Below are 24,763 nucleotides of genomic sequence, written 5' to 3'. Positions count from 1 at the left end.
ACTACCAGATGCTAGGAATTATCAACAGGGGATGGCGAGCCCTTCTTGAGCTTGCCTGTGGCACTCAGTTGGCCACTGTCTGTAAACAAGCTGCTGAGCTACAGGAGTGTGATTCTTAAATTTCTTCCCCATAACTCATAGATTTTCTTCAATATCAGGCCCTAAGTTCAGTGAGAAAGGTAAAAAATTGATGAAATCTCTGTCTATTTATCTATCCACAAAAAATTTTCCCCAACCCTACAAAGGTGACCTTTTTGGCATCAGTATCCCAAACTATTTGGACAGAGCGCACAGCAGTTTTACCACCTAGGTGCCTTGTAAATGTGGTGAAAAGACATGGTCTCCTTTCACATATTACTAAACGCCACTTGGCATTTAACTTTCGTTTTATTTTAGGACTACCTGGAAACACATCTACGTGGTGGCTTTCTGATGTATCCACATCAGAAAGAACAGACCTATTACAACACCAACACACACACACAAAATATATATATATAAGCATTTTTAAACACAATTTTTTACCTGAAGTTTTGATGCAGTTCAAGGTTAGGTGAAGATGAAACTCCCTGGTTCATAGTTCCAATAATATAGGGACTACAGAAATAAACAGAGCTGCCAATTAATTTAACACATTTACATCTTGTCATTTATTTGTTTTTAAATGTTAGGCGGAATTGGGGAAAAAAGCCCAACATAAAATCACCATCAAATTCAGGAAATCTATGTTTTTGCAACATGAAAATAAAAACCAAAAGGCTACACTAAAATCATTGTTTATTTCCCTCCCTGATTTGTATTAGGTTTTATTATGATACCTATTGCTACATTAGTTATTGTTATGTTTTGGGTTTTCTTGTTATTGGCCTTTATCATTTTTAAAAAACAAAAACATGGGGTATATATGTAATAAGTTAGTAAAAATCAAAACATGGCCAAAAATGAATACAATGTTTTGACCTGACATCTGCTGGTCTGTCTCCCAAATCCTACCTACCCTGTCTACCTGTCTGTCAGTGTCACAAAGAAACCAGTTCTCTCTCTGGTTGTCACTCCCTAACTATCAAAGGCGGGGCAGCTAGAGAAAGGCCTCTGAAGATCTAATGACCAAGAATGTTCATCTTTAATGTCCTCTTCCTTCTATATGTTAATTTGCATTGCATAAAGGAATAGTGTGTGTGTCAGAGCTGAGCAACCATTACTCAGCTGAGCTTATTTGTACCATACACTGTAATGTCAACTTTTTCTCACCTGCCACTCTACTGCTTTATCAGGCGTTACCTTCACTTCTGTCATCTCTCTAAAATGTGTGGGTAATGGCCCTGGGACACACCTGCAGATAGCAGGACCTGATCAGTTTCGTTTCATTCTAGGCTAGCAGGGCTTGGATTCTATACTGTAGAAGAACATGTTAACTAGACTCATAAACAAGCATAGCTTGTCACTGTTGCCAAGATTTTAGAGACAAGCTATGCTTGTTCATATGGATTTCCAGGGTGCAGTTACTTATATGAAATCATATGAAGTGTTTATTTGAAGTGACAGCAATTTATAACAGCCATATCTATGATAGCAGAATATTAAGCTTACACTGCTATTGAGAATACAGGTTCTTATTTAATTGTGGTGTGACATGCAAAAATAAATGCTTTAAAGCAGGCATCCCCAAACTTCAGTCCTCCAGATGTTTTGGACTACAATTTCCATCTTCCCTGACCACTGGTCCTGTTAGCTAGGGATCATGGGAGTTGTAGGCCAAAACATCTGGAGGGCTGCAGTTTGGGGATGCCTGATTTAAAGCTTTTTGGATTAAAACTCCTGTCAGCTCTAGCCAGCAACCTGTACCACACCAATGACTTACACTCAGTATATTCAAAACAAGGTAAAGAGCAAACCTACCATTTGTTATATTTACAGTTGAGGAAACCATTGAAGATGTCACTCAAAGAACCAACATGATGGAGGTTGTCAAGAATTATTACCACAGGAAGGTCAGCACTACTGTTATCAGCACTGCATTGTTCAGCCAAATTTGCAAGGTATTGTTGGACATCCTTAAAGAAAAGAAGGAAGAACCCAGTAAAATAGAAGATGCTCAACTAACACCCTCGCAGTTGCAAAGCTTCCACTAAAACTAAAAAGGTAAAGGGACCCCTGACCATTAGGTCCAGTCGTGACCGACTCTGGGGTTGCACGCTAATTGCTGCTTAAACCATTTTTGACAATGTCAGCCTGAGGTACTTGCTCTGAGCATTCTTTTCTTTTTTTCCCCTTTTTTAAAAATTGGTTTTCAGTAACAGGATCCTAGTTACCGTAAGTGGCAAGTCTAATCATCTGAACGACAAGGGGAAGCCTTATAAGACGTATCACGCCTAAGGTAGTTGGTTTCTATTTGCTTGCCCCACCCCAACCTCTGTTCATTCAAAAGAAGGCATGAAAGGAGCTTCATGCAGGGTTTCTGAGTGGAAGTACCCACCCCCCGCCGCATAGAGTTGCATTTGTGTAGAACCCCCTTTTACATCCTTTGCTGGGGCGGATTCCAATTTCACCTTCCATAATACAACTGAATGGGCAATGGAATTACTCATTCACTTCCTAGGTAAGATGGAAGAATTTCCTCAATCAAAGTACGGTAATTCGTTTTCTCTAAAAAGCTGCAGCTTGTGAATTAGGTGGGGCATCAAATATACAATGTACGAGTGTGTTGGTTAAGTTTTTGAAGGCAAAGTTTTTTTATGTACACCAACACTGGCACAATCTTTGTAACATGACAGAAAGCATGAAAATGGTGGGATGATAAGGTTGATATTGCAAGTTTCTGACTGTCATTTTTGCTCCACTGTGAATACTGAAAAATTCCATATTCTGAATGGTTTTGAATAAATGTTGTTGTTTTTTAAAAGAAAAAAAAACAGAGATTGGAGATTTAACTTTGAATATGCTAACTGATGCTGATAAGCACCTGGATTTATTTGTTAAGTATTTGCAATCACAAGTGGCTACTGTATTTAGACTACGCTGGGAAATCCTAAATAAAAGGAAACATCAGCAATTACATAAGTCCATAGCATGTAATGAAACATCTGCAGTTTCTTAAAAATTGTACATTTGATAAGCTGTTGGTTCTTTTTAATGTCTTACCTTGCTTGATTTGTGATCTACATTAAAAGTAGCAATGGCATCTTCCATTTTTTTCCTGCCAGACTTCGTTATCACATATTCCGCAAGCCTGTTGGCTAAATAGGTCTTCCCAGTGCCACTAGGTCCTGACAGGATAATTCTGTGGTGCTCCATCAGTAAGTTAAAGTACCGTTGGCTAATTGGTTTAGGAATTAATGTATCAAATACAAAGCTGTCCAAACTATTTTCTTCTACTCCTGGAAATTAGATAGAGGGGAGAAGAAAGGGTGGGGGGGGGGTGAGGAGAGGAAATCTATTTTTCTCTGTCTCGTTGTTTTTGGCAAAACATGGAATTATTTAAGAGAAGGCACTTTTAATACTTGTTTCCTCTTCTAGTTTTTGAAATGTTGACAGCAGGTAAATGCCCTTAATACAAACCTTTCTTCCAGCATCTGAAAAGCACTTGAAGTGCACAGACCTTTCCTTGGGGCCAAAAAAAGATTAAACAGTGACTTCACCACATGACTCAATGATTGGTAGCAATGCAATCAAAGCAAATGTGAAGCGAAAACTCATTGAGGCAGTGATGTATATCTGAAATGTTTGAGGCATTTAAAAGAAAAAGGTCAAAGCGACAGCAGCAAGGGTTAGCAGGAGAGAGATATCACACCAAATGACACAAAGTCTTTTTGAAGACCCTGAAAATAGAATGCCCCATGGCTATATGGAATATTTGAAGTCCCTGTCTGAAGTGATTGATTTGGAATTCTAACCGTTCATTGTTATATTAAAGTCCTCTTCTGTACTGGTTTTAGATGCAAAGCAAAGCAAGTCAACATCAGTCTAGGGTGGCCAAGTGTTAAGGGTGCAAGAGTTCTTGAAGCTTGAAAGCTTGAATCTAACCCATCTCAAAACTACACAACTGCATCCTCTCCACTCGTCACTAAATTATTCTCTATATACCCCCCCCCCCGGTATTATCACATTTACTCAGGATGTGGTAGGCTGGGCTCATATGGGGTGAGGGAATTACATATTTAAAAGAAAGATGGCTGCTGCCACATAACTCCCTTGGATGGAAAAGGACTTTAACATGTACTGTACATATTAACTATAAAAACACCAGATGGCTTGATGCAGATTTTGAATACGATAAATATTGTTACATGCCACCCCAATCTCTGAAATTCCAGGGGTTTCAGGTGCTTATCCCCCATTCGTGTTTCCTTTTGGGAATCAGACATAGCAAATATTGTGGGTGTCTTTATGATATATGGTTTGTTTACACATCTATACAACCCGAGCCTATGATGGATGGGTTCACAGTACTGTATTAACACCCCAAAAGGATATTGCTTCTTCCATAGCTTCAGCCTTCAATTCAAATGGAAACCGAACATTGCTCTCTGACCCTCTGCTTTTTCCTCTAGTCTCCAGACCACAAAGCAGCAAATTCTGCCCTAAAAACTCAGGCTCTGTCCTTCTAAATGAGCGTTGGAGGAGGGGTCCCACCCATTTGTCATCTGGCACAGAGCACCTTTCTTTTGTTCTTTTAACAGCCCATCACCTAGGCTGGCCTGGCTATTCCAGCAATTAAAGCTGTGGTGGATACAGGAATTAGAAGGAGGACCGGGTATTTAGCCTAATACCCCCGCCGCCCCCCAAAACCCCATCATAACAATATTTATGGACAGCTACCAAAAAGAGGTCCTGCTTGCTTTAAAGGTAAAGGGACCCCTGACCATTAGGTCCAGTCGTGACCAACTCTGGGGTTGCGGCACTCATCTCATGTTATTGGCCTGGGGAGCCGACTTATAGCTTCCAGGTCATGTGGCCAGCATGACAAAGCCACTTTTGTCAAACCAGAGCAGCACACAGAAACGCTGTTTACCTTCCTGCTGTAGTGGTACCTATTTATCTACTTGCACTTTGAGGTGCTTTCGAACTGCTAGGTTGGCAGGAGCTGGGACCGAGCAACAGGAGCTCACCCCGTCGTGGAGATTCGAACTGCCAACCTTCTGATCGGCAAGCCCTAGGCTCTGTGGTTTAACCCACAGCACCACCCGCGTCCCTTCCTGCTTGCTTTAGGGATCCCATAAATTCAGAAGCTCATTTTGCATGGTTAACTTTACTTATAGCTGTAAATTTAGTAACACAACTGGGATTCTACCCAAGAGCATGTATGTGTTTGTAAGATAAAGGAATTATACTGTGCTAAAAAGAAGTTTCAAGGAGGAAAGCACATGCAGAGGAAAGGAATAAAATATAGTGTAATTTTACCTTTAAGGTTCACAGTGATTATATTATTATCTCCAACCAGATACCCACAAGGTAGCAATTCAGGCACTTCTTGGCTTTGGGATCGAATGACATCACCTATACAATAACTAGCAATACAGTCTGAACCTAAACCAAGGCTAGTAGCTGGATCCACTCGGAAAACATATTCCTGAAATGAGAAAAGACAAAATACATATGCAGCAGCCATTATATGTGACACAAGGATAGAAGAATTAAATGCACCCACTTGTTTAAATGTCACACTCATTTCCATCATTTACAGATAAAGAACACTCACTATGCTTTAGGTGTAAATGTCAGAAAGCATTTTTTATATATATTTCCCACTGGGGCTCATACAATCTTCAGACATTCTGACATTTACCATAACATAAAATATATGAAATACAGAGCAGCTCATGAAGCAATGAATAAAAGGGAATCAGATTAAAGAAGGGGCTTAACAATACTTTAAACAAGAGAAGAGCTGAACTGGGCATTTGGCTGCACATTAAGTATACAAGTTGGCACATTGCCTATCTTGCTTCCAAGAGAATGTGTGGTTTGCATGCTGATGCTCATCCAAACATACATTCCAGCTTAGCAACTGCTTTTCTGAGATCATCAGAATTTTAGATAAAATGGTGCTAGCCATTATATGAACAATAAGTTTCAATGGATGAAGGAAATTTTGAATATGTATGTAGTGCAGACATACCCTGAGAAAGAATTTCATGACATCTTAAAAAACATCATGAAAGAACACAGGTTCGATTTCTACTAGTTTCTCCCCTATTGATGTGTAGATACTTAAAGGCAAACATTTTGTTTCTGTGTACATTGACCTCAATATATATGTACAGTATATCACAATTCTGATAGCATCAAGACACAGAGCATCCTAAGCAGAAAACACCCTATCTGCAAAATGATTCTTACAAACTTGGATGTTGTAAAACTAATCAATATTTCTGGTCTAAGGAGTGACAAATTCAAATTTTACACTGGCTGTATAGCAGAACAATTAATTTGGCAACAGATCTTCACACTGCCAATGACTCTGAGGAATCATCAGATAAGGATATCCTTGGCCCAGAAATGAGGCCTTCACAGCAGCTGCATTTGTTTCTGGTTGGCTCCAGACAGTCCTCTCCATCTTCCCCAGGGCAACACAAACAGAGGAGATGGAGATCCAGGCAGGAAGTTTAGAGCCACCAATAGAGTGGCTGGTTAGCTGCGCATGAGGCTGTGTGAAAAGTGCGTGGAAACAGCTGCTCAGACCAAGCCTGACATGAGAGCCAGGAATGGGTGTGACACAGCCAGCTCCTATATAAGCTCCCAATCTGAGCTGCTCCATCGCTGAAGCATCTGCTCCTACCAAAGCTCCAGCCGTCCTGGCCTGGGGAACTGGGGAGCAGAGCCATAGCTAGGTGATCTTGTGCCCATGGCAGAACCATCCAGATTGTGCCCCCTAGATGGACAAATTAGCTCTTCTTTCTGCCTCTCCTCCAACCCCCCTTCCAATTCATCCTCTTTTAAAAACCATTTCTTATGAGGCAAAAATCAATATTTATGGACATATTTTAGCCGATTTTGCTCTGACCCCCCATTGCCTGCACCCCTGGTGGGGGCCCACCAAACCACTCCCTAGCTACAGCTCTGCTGTGGAGTTAGACTAAAAGTGCTACTTCAGTCATCTGGCTGACCATAAACACTGCAAAATGTGAGGCCCCAAGGGGACCTGTATTGAATGGGTTGGAGTGGGGTTGTAGAGCAAACATGAGGAGGCTTAGTTTGGTCAGAATCAAGTATACACTTCCAGTAATGCTAAATACATCACTTGGTAAATGAGCCACTATAGCCACTAGAAGGCCGTGAAAATTTGTGTCCCGGGCTTTTTAGACTCGTCCAGCCATGTACTATCTGAAACCAAAGGGGCACATTGGTTGCCAGATGTGAAATATATTAGCATTATTTTCAGCTCTCCTACCCCACTATGGCATTCTGTTTCCTTCACAGTGGGAGAAGTAAAAAAAAAGCCAAAAAAAGCCTCTACCTTCCTAAAAGAACCAATTCACTGCATACAAAAGCCCTCCTTTCCCTGCCCCTGATCTATTTGTTGTGGCAAAGCTGTGAGTAAGAAGAAAATTAAACATCAGGCAAACATTACAAAACCTAGCCTAGGCTCATCTTTCTGAACTGACTCAAAAATGTCCTACCTTAAAGAGCCGTCTGATTACACCATCTAATACATCCCATTTTGTTTTACCACTGACTCCAATGGATCCTATCAAATATGCCTGCAGTTTTTGCTCCTATAAAGAGAAGAGGCATTCAGGAGAGAGATGTGGAAGAACTTACACAGGTATTATTTTGTAAGACTTACTGAATATTTTTTCCACAGAAGAAGACATTATCCTCCTTTGAGATATGCCACAGTTATCACAACAAAAACTGATGCAAACCCAATACTAATTAAGATATTAATTAAGATATACAGCTGTGCATGCAGATATTTCTGGAAATTAGTTCAGTGATGTGCCAACCTTTTATTTCATCTAATGCAATATTTAAGGTTGAAATGGGAAACCTTCTGTGGCAAATTTGTGGGGACTACTAACATATAGCCTACAGTAGGCCTATTCATTGAGAAGAAGCTTTAAGGATAGGCAGGTAACTACATTTCCTACATAACAAAAGCATGCTGTGACATATATAGACCCAAACTTCTATGAAAGGCAGCAGAGCAATTTGCTGTTCATCATCAATTAGAGGCACTGCCAGGATGACACAAATATAGGTACAAGGTGTGATAAATTAAAAGGGCTGTTGAACTCTTAATTGAATATACTACTGGGTAGTACAGCCTTTGTAACAGCAGAAACATAAGGACAATTATGATGATGAACACAGCAATAAAACCTGGAAGTCAAAGTACCTTGGATCGACCATAGCCCTTGTTTATTGTGACTATAATTTTAACGTTCTGGCCTTCTTTATGGAGAATTCCATCTGTAACATCTTCAAGTAAAATATCTAGCAAGCAAGAAACAAATAAAAATGCCCTTTTAAAATTTACTTAGCTTGGCAAAAGAGACCCATTTGATTTTATTTGTAATTCTAAAGTGCACATTTAAAAAAAAAATATAAGCCCAGTATATATTCCAACTGCCACTTCTCCTTTAATCTTTTGGCAAAAGCAATGCATAATGTTTCGGGATTGATACACTACTGCCCAATCGGGGTTACACTAAAATCCTTTATATCAGAATTATTTTCATGTGGGGCAGCAATCACTTCTCCAAAAGGAAAGACCAAAATAAAAGGCTTGAAAATAAACCAAGATGTTCCCTTTCTGGACAATGGGTGTGACACTTTAGACTTCTCTCTGAGCTGCTTCCCTAAATCTGAGTCATTGCTTAAATCAGGCAGAGGTGGGAGCAGGTAAGTTTCTCACAAAACAAATGCCTTGTATCCTGGGTTCTATAAGGGCCAGGGGTTTGCTTTTTATACTTCAGAACATCTATGCTTTTTAAGATAGAAAAACAGGAGGTGCCTGTTCCCTTCCATTCTCTGAATCTAGGGTTTTCCTGCAAGTATGAAACTCCAATGCATCATCTGCGACTTCAAATAAGAGACTATTTGGGGGGTTGAATCCAAGGTCACCTGCCAAAGATTCTGAAGCCTTGGAGTCAACCTTGGACTGCTGCTGCCCTTTAAAGTCTCAGACATGGCAGAAAACAACTACGGTATTGGTAGACGAACCTACAGGGCTAGTGAAGGTGACAAGCCTTCATTTTAACATTTGCAGAACTGAACAATAAAACACCAAAACACAATTACAAATACCGGCAAATGTAAATATGTATACTAAGTACACTGTACATCCTTTTCCTAGGCACCTTTTTTTTTATATACTCCATTTAAATACCACCTTTCTGCCAAGGCACTCAAGGTGGTTTTAAAAACAAGTGGTAGAGAATATTCTCAAGCTGTCGATCCAGGAGCAGATTACACTGTCTCCCAGAACTCATTATCTCCCACCTGGGTGTTACCATATTAGCCCAGCACACTGGTAGTGTGGGAGAGGGAGTTTATGGGTTTGTGTTTTGTTCTTGTTCTTATCATACATTTTGTGTTTCTATTTTGTATTTTTATGTTATCAACCACCCTGAGATCTTCAGATGAAGGGTGGTGTACAAATTTAACAAAACAAATAAATAAATAGTTAACTAGATTTCTCTACAGTTCGACAAGAACATGCAAGCAAAATGATCTGGTAGGGCCAATTAAAACAATAGCAACATGTATTTACCTGATGTCACTGAATCAGTGATGTTCAAGTTATTCAGAGAGAGACCTAAAGATTGTCGTGAAGAGGAGGACGATGTGCTGCTTGAGGACTCTGAGCATGGCCGGCCTGGCTTTGCAGTGTTTCCAGTCTCTGCCTTCAAGCGATCATTTTCTGCTTTCAATATCTCAATCTCATTCTAGCATTTAAAACACAAGAAATCAACATTTTAAGGTGAGGAACGGGCATTTAATACCGCTGGGTGCATTATGGATATGCATAATTTGTTAGCTAGAAAACTACTGCAATGCAGCACTTTCCACTGGAACTTTAAGTTGTTGTCATCTTTGGAACATGCCACAAAATTGTTGTGTGCACTATAAAATTTTACCTAATTCCATGGCAAATAGACAAGATAAAAATCAGACCCCGAAAACTCAAGTTAGGCTGCATCTAGGTGACAGTTTCAATGAACACATATGCACTTGTACTTCACATTTGCGCTGGACCTATATTCCAGAGGTCTCCTGGCTGTCAGAGTCTATTAATACTGCAGTAAATGTAAGACCAGCATCAGCAGTGTAGCATGGCTGGCCAGAATAGTGCTACAATGACACAAAATCAAGTTCAACATATTGCAGACAAATGCTTCGTCAGCTTTCTGCACGCCGGAAGATAAGTGTTGATTCATACCTGCTCATTTAAAATCATGGCATATCATATTTTGCTACCACACACACACACACACACACACACACACACTGGAACATTGAAATTAACTATTTCTAGATCTCTGTGATGTATGTTTTAGAATTCTATTCCTACTACTACATGGGCAATTTCACAATACAGTGGTACCTTGGGTTAGACACCTTAGGTTACAGACTCCACTAACCCAGAAATCGTGCAGCTGCAGCAGGAGGCCCCATTAGCTAAAGTGGCACCTCAGGTTAAGAACAGTTTCAGGTTAAGAACAGACCTCCAGAACAAATAAAGTTCTTAACCCGAGGTACCACTGTACAGTAATGGACAAGTATCTCTGGATCAAAACACAAATAAGCCCTTTTCAGACATTCACTCATGCCGTTAATCACATGGCAGGGAACAGAAGGGCCAGATCCACTGTCCGGGCATGGTGGAAAACATCTTTAAAGAGGAGAATTGCTGTATACATTTGGCTGTTCTTGTGATTGGGGATGTTTCACAGTCAGTAATAAAAGAGCAAAGATACCTAAGGAGTGTCACATTTCCTAGTTAAATCTGATGCAGTGTTGAGTGATTACCGAATGTAATAGCATGGTAACACAGGTAGCTGTGAATTCCTCAGACCAAACTGAAAACAAGGAAGTCCAAATTTCTGATTAAGCTGTATGCTGATGCTCTAATTCCCATCATCCCTGACCACTGGTCCTGTTAGCTAGGGATCATGGGAATTGTAGGCCAAAACATCTGGAGGGCCGCAGTTTGGGGATGCCTGCTCTAGCCTTTTACAAAAACCCTGCATTAACATTTTCAAAGTTAAGAGGAAGTAAAAATAGGATGTGGAGGACTGAAAATGACAGCAAAGCAAAGCAAAAAGGGTCAATTAAGCAAGGAACTAATTAAGCAGTTGGAGAATTGCAGCACTGCCAAGCACCAGATTGCTATGGTGCCTGTCAAATTTGCTACAAAATTGCACAACTCCTTGCAATAGCTTTTGGGAAATGGAAGAAATCCATAAAGGAAGGTCCAGTTTAGTGGTCCTCCAAGACTGCCAATTTTGGTGGCAGCAGCAGAGAAGAAAGTGGACACAGCACTGGATGATAACCCCTCCCCCCCAGCTAATGTATAATGATCAGTTTATGAAGGGTGCTGTGTGCCTGTGTGTTTGAGATTACACACACACACACACATACACACATATACATATACTGTGTGCTAGGCAACTTCCTAGATTCCTAAGTGATCACTCCCCTCCAAAGTTATTAAAACTCAACCCTGTTCTATAGCAACATTGCATTATCTTATTGTTGATGTAGCTTTGAAAAACATACCATGTGTCCCTTGGCAACAGTTCAAAGGAAGTTGCTGAAACTGTTTCTGACAGTTTTGCTTTGCCTAGTATTAGAATCTTTGCTGCTATTTGTGAAGGCCCAGAACACTTCTTCTTTGCCTTCCTGGTTTATATGCCATTATATGACCCATAGTGTGCTGTCTTTCTGTTTTGAACAGAACTGCTCAGTCCTGTTGTGGTTGCAAGCCAAAACACTAAATGTGTCCTTACATTATAGTGGTAGGTTGGAAAAATGTTTAAGATAAAGAATCAGGCAATGGTGAACAATTAAAACGCCCCAGTTTTATTATATGTGGATTTTTAAGCCACCTTTCAAGCCACAGCCCTCTCAAAGTAGCTCACAGAATAAAACAAAGCAAAACAAAACACAATTAAATGTACAACACAATAAAGAAAACCACTGGTGACAATGGGGGATGTCTTCTTAACGCAAAAGAGAAGACAACAGCAACAGAGGAGGAAAGAGTTAAATTCCCCATTCCTGCCTACTCTAGTCCAGTATCAAAACACCCACCCACACCAAACTGAAACTATTTGCATTTTAAAACCTGCACATTAAATGCAAAGGCACTTTTAAAGTCACATCTAGCTTGCCTCCCATTCACTCAGACATTTTGACACCTCTTATCTGCTTGGCTGGACAAATGACACCTTGAAACAGTGTGTCCTTTACAAACACAATGCAACTGTTCCAAATATTATGGGGAAAATCTACCACCCCAAAACAATCCAAGTATTCAGGAGGCAGTTTCACAATGTGGAAAGCAGAAGATTCAGAATGCCAACCACATCTAATAATATTATTAACAAATACTGTATAAACTTGGTATGTGTAAAATATAACGGACCTCTGTCTTCAAGCCGAACTAGTCACTGCTTCCGTTTTCTGTTTACCAGCAAAATTAGTCTCTTGCTTGTTTTACATCTACCCAGTGGCACCGGGGGGGGGGCAGAGAGCAGGTGGGTGCGGGGTGCGCCCCACACAGGGGCATGGTGGGCGTCCTGGGGGCATGGCATGCCACCTGCAGGGCTGTGGCACCCAGCATGGGGCGGGGGGCAGCCGCAATGGCACCCCACCGAGATCACACTGCCGTGGGTGGTGTGCTCCCTCCGCACTCCTCTTCCTCCACCACTGCCCTTCCTGTTACCTGTGCTGTAAGTTACAAATGGATTAATCTGACCCTCCTCTTAGGCATTAACATTCTAGTCAGCATTGTGTCCTTTCCTCCTGTTGAGGCTCCTAATGTGTTTCATGTGACCCATTTTACAACTTGCACGTACTCATTTAAAAACACAGCAGCCAGAAACCTAGAGTTCTGCAGCATCACAACAGCTTAGCTCACCAATAAACTGATTTGCTTTTTGTCCTTTCATTGGGATAAATCAGCATTGACCAATCTATCACCCTCCAGATGTTGCTGAACTACAACTCCCATCATTCCTGGCCAAGCTGTTTGGGTTGATGGGAACTGTAGTCTTGAAGGCAGCCAATTATCCACTCCTGTGTTACACTAATTTTTCAGCAAAACTTTGTACAGGGTGCTTTAATTTGACACTTTAACCATATTGCTGCAATCACAGCAAACACTTTAAAATGCATGATAGGTGAAGCAATAAAAAGAAGATTGAAGTTTCTTTTTCAGAAGCATAACATTAATAGGAACTAACATCTTCAAGTAAAACAAAGCTGCCTATTTGATTTTAATACTCATGGACTTACTTACAAGCTCTGCTGAGTTCAAAGAAATATATCTTTAGTGTCAGGAATTGGGTCTTAATTTCCTTGCATGACTCCACAGGGGGAAATGTTGGGGAAACAGTGTAGCAGCTAGTTCATTTTATCAACCCCTTTAGAGTATGACCATTTGCATCTTCTAGACCAGGGGTCAGCAAACTATTTCAAGAGGGGGCCGGTCAACTGTCCCTCAGACCTTGTGGGGGGCTGGACTATATATTTTTTTTGGGGGGGATGAACAGATTCCTATGCCCCACAAATAACCCAGAGTTGCATTTTAAATAAAAGGACACATTCCACTCATGTAAAAACACGCTGATTCCCAGACCATCTGTGGGCCAGATTGAGAAGGCGATTGTGCCGCTTCCGGCCCCTAGACCTTAGTTTGCCTCCTAGACTTTGTGACTCAGTTTACGAGATTGGAAGCTTGACCACTAGAAAAAAAATGTTACAGAGTAAAATAGCAAAAATGGGAAATGGTAGGACCAAGAAATTAAGAGGCAAATGAAGACCTTCAGCTGCCCTGAAAATTTGATGTAATTCTTACTGAAGCAGTGAACAGTCTTCTAAAGCTGCAGAAGCCTCTCAGATTCTTTTCTGAGTAGGTTATCTCTTACTAGCATTTTGCAGTGGGAAAGACAATTATGGGGGATCACTGCCAATAACTGAGACAGGGACACTAAGCAAAATAGTACCTTTTAGAGAGAGAGATAAATCTTACGGTCTAATTCGGTTACTTATTACATTATTTTTCAATCCCACTAAAATCTCAGCTACATTATTTCTATTGATCCCATTCCATGCCTCTGCTCAGCCCATGATGACTGCAGCAGGGGTTTGAGGAAATGGCTTATGTGAGTAATGCTGACCTGCATGCGGTTCATGGCTTCTCGAATCTGGTCAAGATGGTGTGCTGAGCTGAGGGCCTCCAGACGGATGTCTGTTAACTTGAGCTCTTTTTCCCTGAGCTCATTTTTCAGCTGCAGAATTATTTCAGCCTCTGCCTCTGTGCATTCGCAGATCCTAAAAAGAATTGGAAAAGGTAGAGAGGCAGAAGATCAAAGGAACGCTCGCTTCTGAAGGCAACGTGCTATTATTCTGTATCAAAGAATAGAAAAAGGGTTGCTGCTGGTAACTCTCTAGGAGCAAGACAGAGAATTTCATCAAAACTACATGAATGGGTTCAATTTAAAAACATGAAAAGGGGGGAAATGTCCAGATAAAATTATAAGCTTGCCTTTATAGCTTTCCTAAGTAGTTCTAACATTTTCTTTTTGTACGAAGCATAATTATTATGCATGGTTATTTCACTCCTCCCAAAGTAGGAAAGGGCTGCTTTTTATTTGCCCAAACAGTAGCAGCTTTATTTAACTTTTCATGAAAGCAATGCAATTGTTAACCATCTTCCAAAATAGCAGTGATTAAAATTAAAGTATTGGAGCTGAAATGAAGTTAGTTTATCTTTGCTATGTTCTCTGTAAAGTATAATGCAAAAGTATAGGACTGCTTTACCCACACATTGTTATCTCTTGATTACTACACATCTGGTAGCTGTTACTTGACTACTCAACCCCTGACTTCTAGCTGAATATGGGAACCATTTCCACTGATATATTATGGCAAGGTTGGCAAACATGGCGCCCTCCAGATGGTGCTGTGCTACAACTTCCATATTAGCCCCAGACAACAGGGCTAAAGATAAGGAATGATGGGAGTTATTATAGTAACCACATTTGGACAGCACCATATTGGCTAGCCCTATATTATTACATTTAAGGTGATGGCTGGTGTAACAAATGCTATGGAAGTTTGATCTATGATCAGTATTTCAAACATGCAGTAATCACTTCCCCTAAGGGGAGAGTTTCTCAGCGGTCTTCACGCAGCTGCTGCAACATAGGAAGACTACTTGTGAAGACTACTGAGAAACGCTTCTCTTTGGCAGTGATTCCACATAGTGAAAGCCACAAAGAGGGAACTCATCATATGGAACAGTCCCATCATGCAGGCTCTCCATCAGCAAAGAGAGAAACCAGGGATACTCATTGCTTGTACCAGATCATTGCAGGAGCAATGGTTTCCACATGGCTGTATAGTCAACTGCAGTGTCACCTTCCCTTACAATTTCTACATATGTACTAAGTTGCAGAACAGATGATATTATCAAGAAATATGAACTAAGTTGCAGAACAGATGATATTATCAATATAAATATTTTTCCCATATACATAATATAAATATATTATATTTTCCCCCTATATAATTTTCCCCCTATATATATATTTTCCTAACTAACTGCAAAGGCAAAATAACTTATTTGTGGAGACAAATTGATTTTTTTTTTAAAAAAGTGACGTTCTCTACTCTACTCTGTCTTGATGCTATTTTCTTTTGCTATGAAAGAGGATATAATCACAATCCAATAGCTCAGTGGCAAAGAGGCTCCCTATTCTCTTCCATACATTGCAGAGTTTTCCACAAGTAAATGAAAAAAATGCATGTTGCAAAATATTATGAGAAGCCCTTGCAAGTGAATATTGATCGTGCCCCCTTTTTGAAACCATGTGAGATACATATTAAGATAATTCAGTTTTTAAATATGCCATATTTTTTCTAGATGAACATATAGAAACATGTCCTTTGGGTGACAGCTGTGCTAAGCTAGAACAATATCCATTTACACTGCTCAAATTTTTCAATACCACGCATTAGATATCAAGGATGGGCAACCTATGGCCCTCCACCAGACAATCATTCATGACCTCTAGCCGTGCTGGAACTGATGGGGGCTACAGGCCCCCCCACCCATTCATACATTATTACATGTTAGTGTACATCCAGTATGATAGTGCTATAATGTTAATGTTAATGCCTATTGATAGGGCAAATGGACCACTTCAGTCTAGTTCTTAGACATGTAATTCCAAGCCCCACATGCCAGTTTACCGGGATCTATGTTTGTAGATAACGTGACCGTTTTGCTTTTTCTTTGGAGCCCAGATTTGGGATGACCTGCATATACACGCAATAGACAGACAGATGCAAGTGACAGAAAGTAAAGGAAATGGTTTAGAAAATGAGATCAGGTCAAAGGAAGAAACAAACTAAAAAAAACAAAAACAAAAAGGAGCACACTACACAGCAGAATGAAAATACAATGATTTTTTGTGTGTGGAAGGTGTGAATGGAATGATAAATCAAAGAAGCAAAATATGCCAAAGCTTACATACATTTATCCCAAGTACTATCAAGCCAAACACATGGGCAGACTGCAAATAAAAAGACTGAGAGTGCGCTCCAGTCTGTTCCAGTCTCATTTTAAAATGCTTAACTTGAAGACTAGGAGGCAAAAGCAGACACATCATTTAGGAAAGCAGATGTTTAGATGCAATAATATGTTTGAGAATATATTATATTTTGATTGGCCAAGCCATAGAACACCCTGCAAGCAGCAAGCACTATTGGCTGTGCCTTTAGGATGTACAGTAACTTGATCAAAACCTTAGCTAATTGGAATTGCAAGCATCTAACAAGAATACCCATGTGCATTTTGTGGTGGTAACAATGAAACTTGATAAAGAATTAGCTGGCTCACTACAGGAAGTGCTTAAGTACTTTTTGACACGGGTCATCTTGTTTTGCTAGTTCATTAATTGTTTGGACTGGAAGACATGCTCTCTGATTTCATCTTCCACCCTGTTGCCTGGAGCTTGTTTCCTCGTGTATTTTGTACAGTAATGCATAGCTGCCAAGTACCCCGTTTTTCCCGGGGAAACCATTTCCCGCAGGTGTCCCGAATGGCAAAATACCCAGTATTCCCCCGGATTACGGAGCTGCTGCCAGCGGCCATGTTCTTCTGGTGCCGCGCCGGCACCGGAAGTCGCTTCTACGCACTTCTGGCGCTGCGGACATTTTGGAAATGGGCAGAGCGGTGCCAGAAGTCGCTTCTACGCACTTCCGGACATGCATAGAAGCAACTTCCGATGCCGCTGTGCCCATTTCCAAAATGTCCGCAGTGCCAGAAGTCGCTTCTACGCACTTCCCTAAGTGCGGAAAGTGACTTTCAGTGCCACGGACATTTTGGAAATGGGCACAGCTGCATCGGAAGTCGCTTCTACACATGTCCGGAAGTGAGTAGAAGCGACTTCTGGTGCCGTGGCGCTGCTGATCCCGGATTTTTCAATCCAGAATTTGGCACCTATGCAGTTATGTGACACATCTTCTCTTGAATTGTTGTGCCTTTGACCTCTCCTCTTTTTATGTTTGTGTGTGTTCATATATGTAATTTATTTGTTTGTATGTATGTATGTATAACATCCAAGGAAACTTGGATGAAAAGGGCTCTGTCACAAAAGCTTACAAAGTTGCATTCAATAGTCTTTTAGGTGACATTGTTTTATATATATATAGCAGAGGTGCCTTGAGGGCAGAAAAGGAGAATGGCAGGGAACAGTCATGAGCCAGGTATGTCTCCCCTCACCAATAAAACATGGAAAGGAAAAGAATGCAAGATCAATGCTTTTTTCAAGGTAGCATGAAGTGGAAAAGCAATGGAAGCAAGAGTTCCTCTCTGTGCAGTTTGAATACAGCTATGCACAGGATGAGAAGTAACATTTTCCAAGGGATTGTTTTCTAAACAGCAAATTAAGGTCTTAACCGAGAGAGTGGTTGAGAAGCAACAATTAATGAAAGTACAGAATCGAAAGTTCAGAGGCAGTATTTCTGAAATACCAATCACTATATCGAAGATTGCTTCTTTAACAAATGACTAGAAAGAGGGAAAACATACGCGGAGGCCGATTGGGATGGCTTTATTGATGTAGACCCACAATCTCCGGAACTGTGGGGTAACTTGGGTGAGGATGGAAGAGATGAATCTGTGACTTCTTCTATATCAGAATGTGAGGAAGGAGGCTTTGTGGACTTCTTCTTCCCAAAGGCCTGTTTGAACGAACTTCTTAGCTAGGAAAAAAGAAAGAAAATTTAGGTTTATTTGGATTATCTCCGATCATTTGGTTCACTTTACGTTTTGTGGAAAAGTTAGTTTGCAGATGCTAATCTAGCCACTGCCTGTGGTTAAGTGTATAGATTAAGCAGGGTATTAACATGTGCAACACAGTATCTTTAAGAACACAATAGAGTGTTTTTTAAAAAATCAAGTGAGCACAGCGCAAACATTGAACGCTATGGAAAAGGTACAGGATCAAGTGGTACAGCTAAACAGATGCTCATTTAAAACCCTACACCTCCTGTGGAAATCCCTTTCCTCTGACATTCCCATTAAGGTGACTGATCTTAAATAGCCACGTTGTTTAAAAATTATTGACTTTCAGAAGACATTCCAATCAATGTGATTTTGTGCATCATTTATACAAAATTGTTTTTTCTTTCTTTAGAGGTTTGACCCTATTATTTCTACAGTAGCATGGATCAGAAATAAGCATATTTTAAGCTGTTATATGATGTTGCCTTTTTGCTGACAAGAAGCTGAAAGGGTTGGGGAAAGAGGAGGTATTTGCTGCAGTTCTGTTTTAAAGAAGCAAGTTCATATGCATAAGCACTGCTTTTTTTGCTCTAGAAGTTCTTTTTTATCCATTATTGAAAGGGACAGAATAGCCAAAGAGCCATTTATTTCAGGAGTAGAGATGGCAAATGTTATGGCTGCAATGAGCACTATGCAGTTATTTTTGAGTTGTCAAAAGCGTCTTATGAACACACAAGTTATTAATACAGAGGAAAAGAGTGTGTTCCCCCCCTCCCCCAAATAGTTGCTTTGATTTCCCAAATGTTTCTTCTACTAAACATTGGAGCACATAATCACTTTGTTCTATGAATATTAGTTCAAGAGCAGGGAGTGTAAGTACTGATTGAGTTACCATAATTTATATTCATTCTACTTTATGAGTTCTAATAAGAAAGAAATGGATTTTGGCGACACTCCCCCTTTCTAGATTTCAAAGTTGGAGGTAAAATGAATAGAGAAAAAACTAAGGAGACATAAAGAATAATTTGTTTTAGAAGGGTACAAAAGCCTACTGCCAAAATGAATAGCAATCATGCCAAGATAGAGTTCTTTGAGATGCATGCCAAATTTTCCAGGGATTTATATTCACCTCACTTCCTCTAGAGTTCACCTTGCAGAAACATGAAAGAGTGTGCAATTACAAATCAAGGGAATGAAGTTGGAATCAGTATTTTTAAAATATTACCTGCGTAATAAACATATTTTAAACAACAAAAGTAAATTCTCCATTATTTCACTAAAATCTGAAGCCCTTGTGATAGGTGTATGTTATTCACTTTATATTTATCCATCTTTAAAACATTTCCATTGGCTTTCTTTCTAAAGCATTCCAGACAGTTGACCTATTTTATAGAATGAGTGAGAAAACTAGATGTATCTATCTATATATTTAAGCTTTCACATGCTTACACATCAATCTGAATATATTTTGTTTCCCAATGCTCATACCTCACTAGGTGCAAACAAATGCATATTTAACTAGCCACAGCCTTATCAACAGCTAATTATACAGAAGGGCACCACTATAAGGATTAATTTTTTGTGCCATTGTGTTATCTATGAAGAAGGAAGCCATATAAAAGTCTATTCCAGGCATCCCCAAACTGCAGCCCTCCAGATGTTTTGGCCTACAACTCCCATGATCCCTAGCTAACAGGACCAGTGGTTGGGGAAGGTGGGAATTGTAGTCCAAAACATCTGGAGAGCCGAAGTTTGGGGATGCCTGGTCTATTCAATACATTTAAATCTCTAGAGCACTTACCCAGTTTTTCTTTTTCTTTTTCTTTGAATCAGCATCATTACCACTGCCCATGCTTGAATGGCTGGTTCCACTGTTGATGCTGGAAACACTTTCGGAGGAATGTTGCCGCCGTATTCGCAGATCTATAATATAACAATAATAAACAAATCTGGAAGTGCCTTAATTCCCAATTTTATAGAGTTTAAAAATGTCATGGAATGCCAAATTCCACTAAAACTGAGTGCTCTGGTGGAAACTAAATAGGATTCCATATGGAAATGCAAATAAACTGTTACTTGTAGAAGTGACTATGGAAAAACTTTTTTCTGGTGGGACGCTCATTCTCAGTGCAGAACGCCACCCATTTGGTCGCAACCATCTCCCTAGCCAGTGTCTTTCGTGTGGAGTGGAAACAACCAGCATGGAAAGAAGCAAGTACCCTGGACAACTAAATTTTGGGCAGGGCCGTCTTATATATATCCAGCACCATGTTGCAAAGATCTCTCTGCCCGCCCCCCTGGTTTCCCAGAATTGTCGACTGTTTTTTAGGGAGGGAACACCAGCAGCAGCGGAGGAAGGAAGCCTCTTGGGACGGGACGGCACTGCCGGCGACGCACCCAGCTTGCGGGGCTGGAGGAGGCAGGCAGCGACTGGAGGGCGGCTCCTCCAGTGGGACAGAGGTGGAGGCTGGACGCGGTGCCTCCCGGCTCAGCTGGCTGCTTTGTGCCACGGTGACCACAGCAGGCAGAGGCTCCAGCCATGGCACTGCTTCAGCGTGGCATGGCAGAGGCAGGCGTGAGTGGTGAGTGAGCTGGAGGAGCCAGCCCCATGGAGATCCACAGCGCCTGATGCCCAGCTCAAAGACAAAGATGGCTAGCAGTAGGGGTGCTGCACGCACCCGTGCCTCAACCTGTTGGGCAAGTGAGCATGAGCGAGCGGGTCTGTGCCAAGCGAGTGAGGGCACGCGTGCTGCTCCCGCCGAGTGTAAGCTTGTTTCCCTTTTAGCCTTCTGGCGCCCCACAGAATTCAGCGTCTGCAGGCTAAAAGGGGGAAAAACAAGCCAATGCTCGGCAGGAGTGGCACACACACACTTGCTCACTCAGCACGCTCGTTCGGTGTTCCCAGGACTCTCGCCTGGCGCCCTCCAAAACTCCGCACCACTAGCGCCTATGGGTAAGACGGCCCTGATAGTGGGGATCAGGACCTAAGCAACACAGAAGTTCTTCCAAAATCAGAAGAACTTCTACCATGAAAACATTCTTATACTTATTGTTCAATCTCTAATTGTGAATTGTGGAAAGAACACAGCAGTACAGTGGTACCTTCGTTATCAAACGGCTTGGCTCCCGAACGCTGCAAACCCGGGAGTGAGTGTTCCGGTTTGCGATCGTTTTGCCGAAGCCAAACTTCCGAGGCGGCTTCTACAGCTTCCGATTGAGTGCAGGAAGCTCCTGCAGCCAATTGGAAGCTACGCTTTGGTTTTTGAATGTTTCAGAAGTTGGACTTCCAGAATGGATTCTGTTAGACTTCCAAGGTACGGCTATGACTTAAAACTAATTTATTTTGGCTGGAACATTTTCCCACTGCTATGCACAAGGTGCACATGCAGAAGAGCATTAAAAGGGCTTATCAAGCCTTAGCCAGTGACCAATTCCTCAAGAGAAGTCATATAATTCTGTGGTGTATAAATGACACATGGAAGTTTTCCAGCTGTGGAAACTATTTCTGTCCTGAAAATTCTGTAATAAGTCTCTAATAACTATTAGCCTATGTGTTCTTGTGACTGAAAATTTATCCTACATGTTTTTCAGTCATTCTCCGTCAATTAATAACAAAAGAAACTAAGATAAATGTCAAAAGGGGAGGGAAATTTTCAGTGCAGTTTTCAACAGTGGGATTTTTTGTTTTGTTTTGTTTTGAGCTTACCTTACTTTCAAGGTGGCCAAGGGAGGCTGCTGTGAGTGTCCTTTATTTCACTGTACCAATCATCTCTCCAGTGATCTGCACTCTGCAGCCTTCCTGGGTGCCCAGGTTTCCTGAAAACCCCATGACATCCTCAGCAGCTGGGCTTTCCTGTAAGTATGGGAAGGTGGGCAGGCTGCCTACTTTGCGTCTGATAGTTGTTCATTCCTTTTAAGTGCAGTATTTTTTATTATTAAAGCGACAGGTGTACCAATCTTAAGTACTTGGTAGCCAGACTCTCAGGCTACCATGCTTCAATTAAAGCTTAGTGGACTCCCCTGATGTATTTTCAGATTAGCAAGGGCAGGCAACCAGGCAGACTTCAGAGTGCTGGATAGAAGTTGAATGGAAAGAGGAAGAAACACACCACCCATGGCCACCTTGCAGCAATAGAGTAAGCTCAACCCTGCACCAACCAAAGAATGAATTCTAAAGTACTCTGGGAAAGAGGGAGAAAAATATTGCTTTGCAGAGGAAGAAAAGTTTTGAGAAACTGGAGGACAGGATTTGGCACACAGCACTAGTGGAAACACCACAAATACAACTAGCTCAAAACTTGAGAGAGAGGCTATTCTTCCAAACAACAGAAAGCCAGTAGCTTAGCACTTCTTTGGGACAAAAATGAGTTCCAAGGGAAAAAACAGCAGCAATCCATACCTTTATGAGTGTGGTCTGGGCCATTCAAAGCTCCTTGAATAGCAGCCTGTGCAGCTGAGTTCTGGGCTTTCAGCATTTCAATGGTTTCTCGTAGTTCTATAAGTTCCGATTCCTTTGGGAACAGTAGAAAAAGTCACAAAAGTATCAGACTAATGATGGTTTCCACACACACACACCCCACTGGGGTCAAAATGCACTTTTTGCATTGCAATTTGGGAGAAATTCAGGTGACAATTAGGCATCACATATGCTTTTCAACTCAGCTAATACAGTATGTCAGAACCATCAGGTTAGAAGCTAGTTATCTCTATAAAATACTGCATACCAATAATTTTGAAAAAAAAAATACAAACATCTATTAAAATGTATTCGGTTTCTTATGAAATGAAGCAATGTAACTCATCTTTTCACTTGGTAGGGGATGGTTTTAACAAATGTAATGCACAGTTTTAATTTAAACTGCATTTAACATTTCTGTTTCTAGTTCTCATTTTCTATAATGCGGATTAAAGCTACTGAAGGAATTTAACCTTAGCAGCAACACGGAAAAAGAAAAGCTTATATGCTCAAATGTCTGGGAAAGCTTATTGAAGTCAGTGCCAGTGCTATAATCTCTTTGAGAAAGGAAGCCTGAAGCTTTATAGAAGATGAAAAGATCAAACTGGATGAAATTCCTTTTGAGAAATTATTGTTATTGCAGTGGTTCACTTGTGTGTCCTTAGGCAGAAGGTGGATTTGTAGTAGATCCCTGGTCTGTAGTAACTTTGGTGTGGATCTGCACAAAGGTTATCTCAATGTACAATTTATAGGAAGTAATTGGTATTACCACAACCACCTTGGTATTACGACCAAGCCACTGCTTTGCATCTGGCTTCTTCCCCAGTTACTTTTCTCCCCTACTGGTCCTACTTGATGGTCCCTAGGGATCTACTAGCAGACAAAATAGATCCTACAAGCCTGAGATCTGTCATAGCCTATCCCTACAGGGGCAGCCAAATTGAGTACATAGTCACAGCACAAGAGAAACTAATGAACTTGATCCTCGCACATGTCTTAATTGGAAACAAGAGGTTATTTTGCCTTTGCTTTGCTTTGCTTTAATTTCATTTTCCAGTTATTTTGTTTACAGTATTAATAATCTGCTCCTCAACAAATGGTCCCAGGACTAAATAAATACATCATTAAAATCATAAATTAAGAAAAAAAACTATAATCTCACACACATAAACATTCTACCTATCATGAAACCATCAATTTGAGCAGCATTCATTCATCCTTCTGCACTTTTCAATGGAGGACCCTGCTAATTCTTTTCTGCAACTTGTAGCTTTGATGTTTCTGTCCAAATGGTATGAAATCACATTCAGCATTAGGAAAGCACTGTCCACACTTTTTTGGCTCTCTTGTTTGTTTTCAATGATTGACAGACAGGAGGGCCTATGGAGATGAGGACTTGATCCACCAGTTTCCCAACCCTGACTTAAAAGTATTGCAAAACAAGCAAAGTCAAAACCAAATCCAGCCCCAGCTGCTCCAAGATAACACTTGCTATTGGCTTGTTTTTCTATCTTTGTAATACGTCTTCTGTCTAAAATTTAGCGTTCTGACAATGCTGGCAGACTGAAACAAGCACTCCACTTGGTTTATGACCACCTTTTGTTGCTTAATCTTTCAATACAGATTAAATTCAGAGTCACAAATGTTTTAATTAAAACCTGGAAATGAAAGATTTTATCATCACACTGCCCTCTGATATAGCTTGGCTAAATCTGATGGTGTGCAATGTTATTCTTATTGAGCTTTCACGAAGCATCGATAGTCATAAAAAAAATAAAATTGATGCACCCGCCTGTTTATTCTTACAGCTGTCCTTTCATTCAGCCTTCAATACAAACTTTAAT

At 40.7% G+C, this 24,763-nt stretch overlaps 1 protein-coding gene across 8 annotated transcripts in view; it reads right to left on the bottom strand.

Annotated features, from left to right (window-relative positions):
* Window positions 1-24,763, bottom strand: part of NAV3 (neuron navigator 3) — a 448,025-nt gene that overhangs the window by 8,986 nt on the left and 414,276 nt on the right. For 5 of the 8 annotated variants that reach the window (XM_035127692.3, XM_088676973.1, XM_035127685.3 and 2 more), the window contains 12 exons: window positions 22,863-22,974; window positions 20,265-20,386; window positions 19,593-19,613; window positions 18,269-18,441; window positions 14,349-14,502; window positions 9,716-9,890; window positions 8,339-8,436; window positions 7,620-7,715; window positions 5,401-5,569; window positions 3,142-3,377; window positions 1,900-2,054; window positions 526-597 (listed from right to left, as the gene is read on the bottom strand). In XM_035127692.3, the coding sequence (XP_034983583.3) occupies window positions 526-597; window positions 1,900-2,054; window positions 3,142-3,377; window positions 5,401-5,569; window positions 7,620-7,715; window positions 8,339-8,436; window positions 9,716-9,890; window positions 14,349-14,502; window positions 18,269-18,441; window positions 19,593-19,613; window positions 20,265-20,386; window positions 22,863-22,974 (1,583 nt within the window). Of the gene's footprint in view, window positions 1-525; window positions 598-1,899; window positions 2,055-3,141; window positions 3,378-5,400; window positions 5,570-7,619; window positions 7,716-8,338; window positions 8,437-9,715; window positions 9,891-14,348; window positions 14,503-16,425; window positions 16,492-18,268; window positions 18,442-19,592; window positions 19,614-20,264; window positions 20,387-22,862; window positions 22,975-24,763 lie in introns of all 8 variants that reach the window. The other 3 variants (XM_035127687.3, XM_088676975.1, XM_088676974.1) reach the window with 2 other exon arrangements.

Source organism: Zootoca vivipara, chromosome 9, assembly GCF_965207765.1.
Source record: "Zootoca vivipara chromosome 9, rZooViv2.hap1.1, whole genome shotgun sequence".
NCBI lineage: Eukaryota > Metazoa > Chordata > Lepidosauria > Squamata > Lacertidae > Zootoca > Zootoca vivipara.
This window is presented reverse-complemented; position numbering and strand designations above follow the sequence as displayed.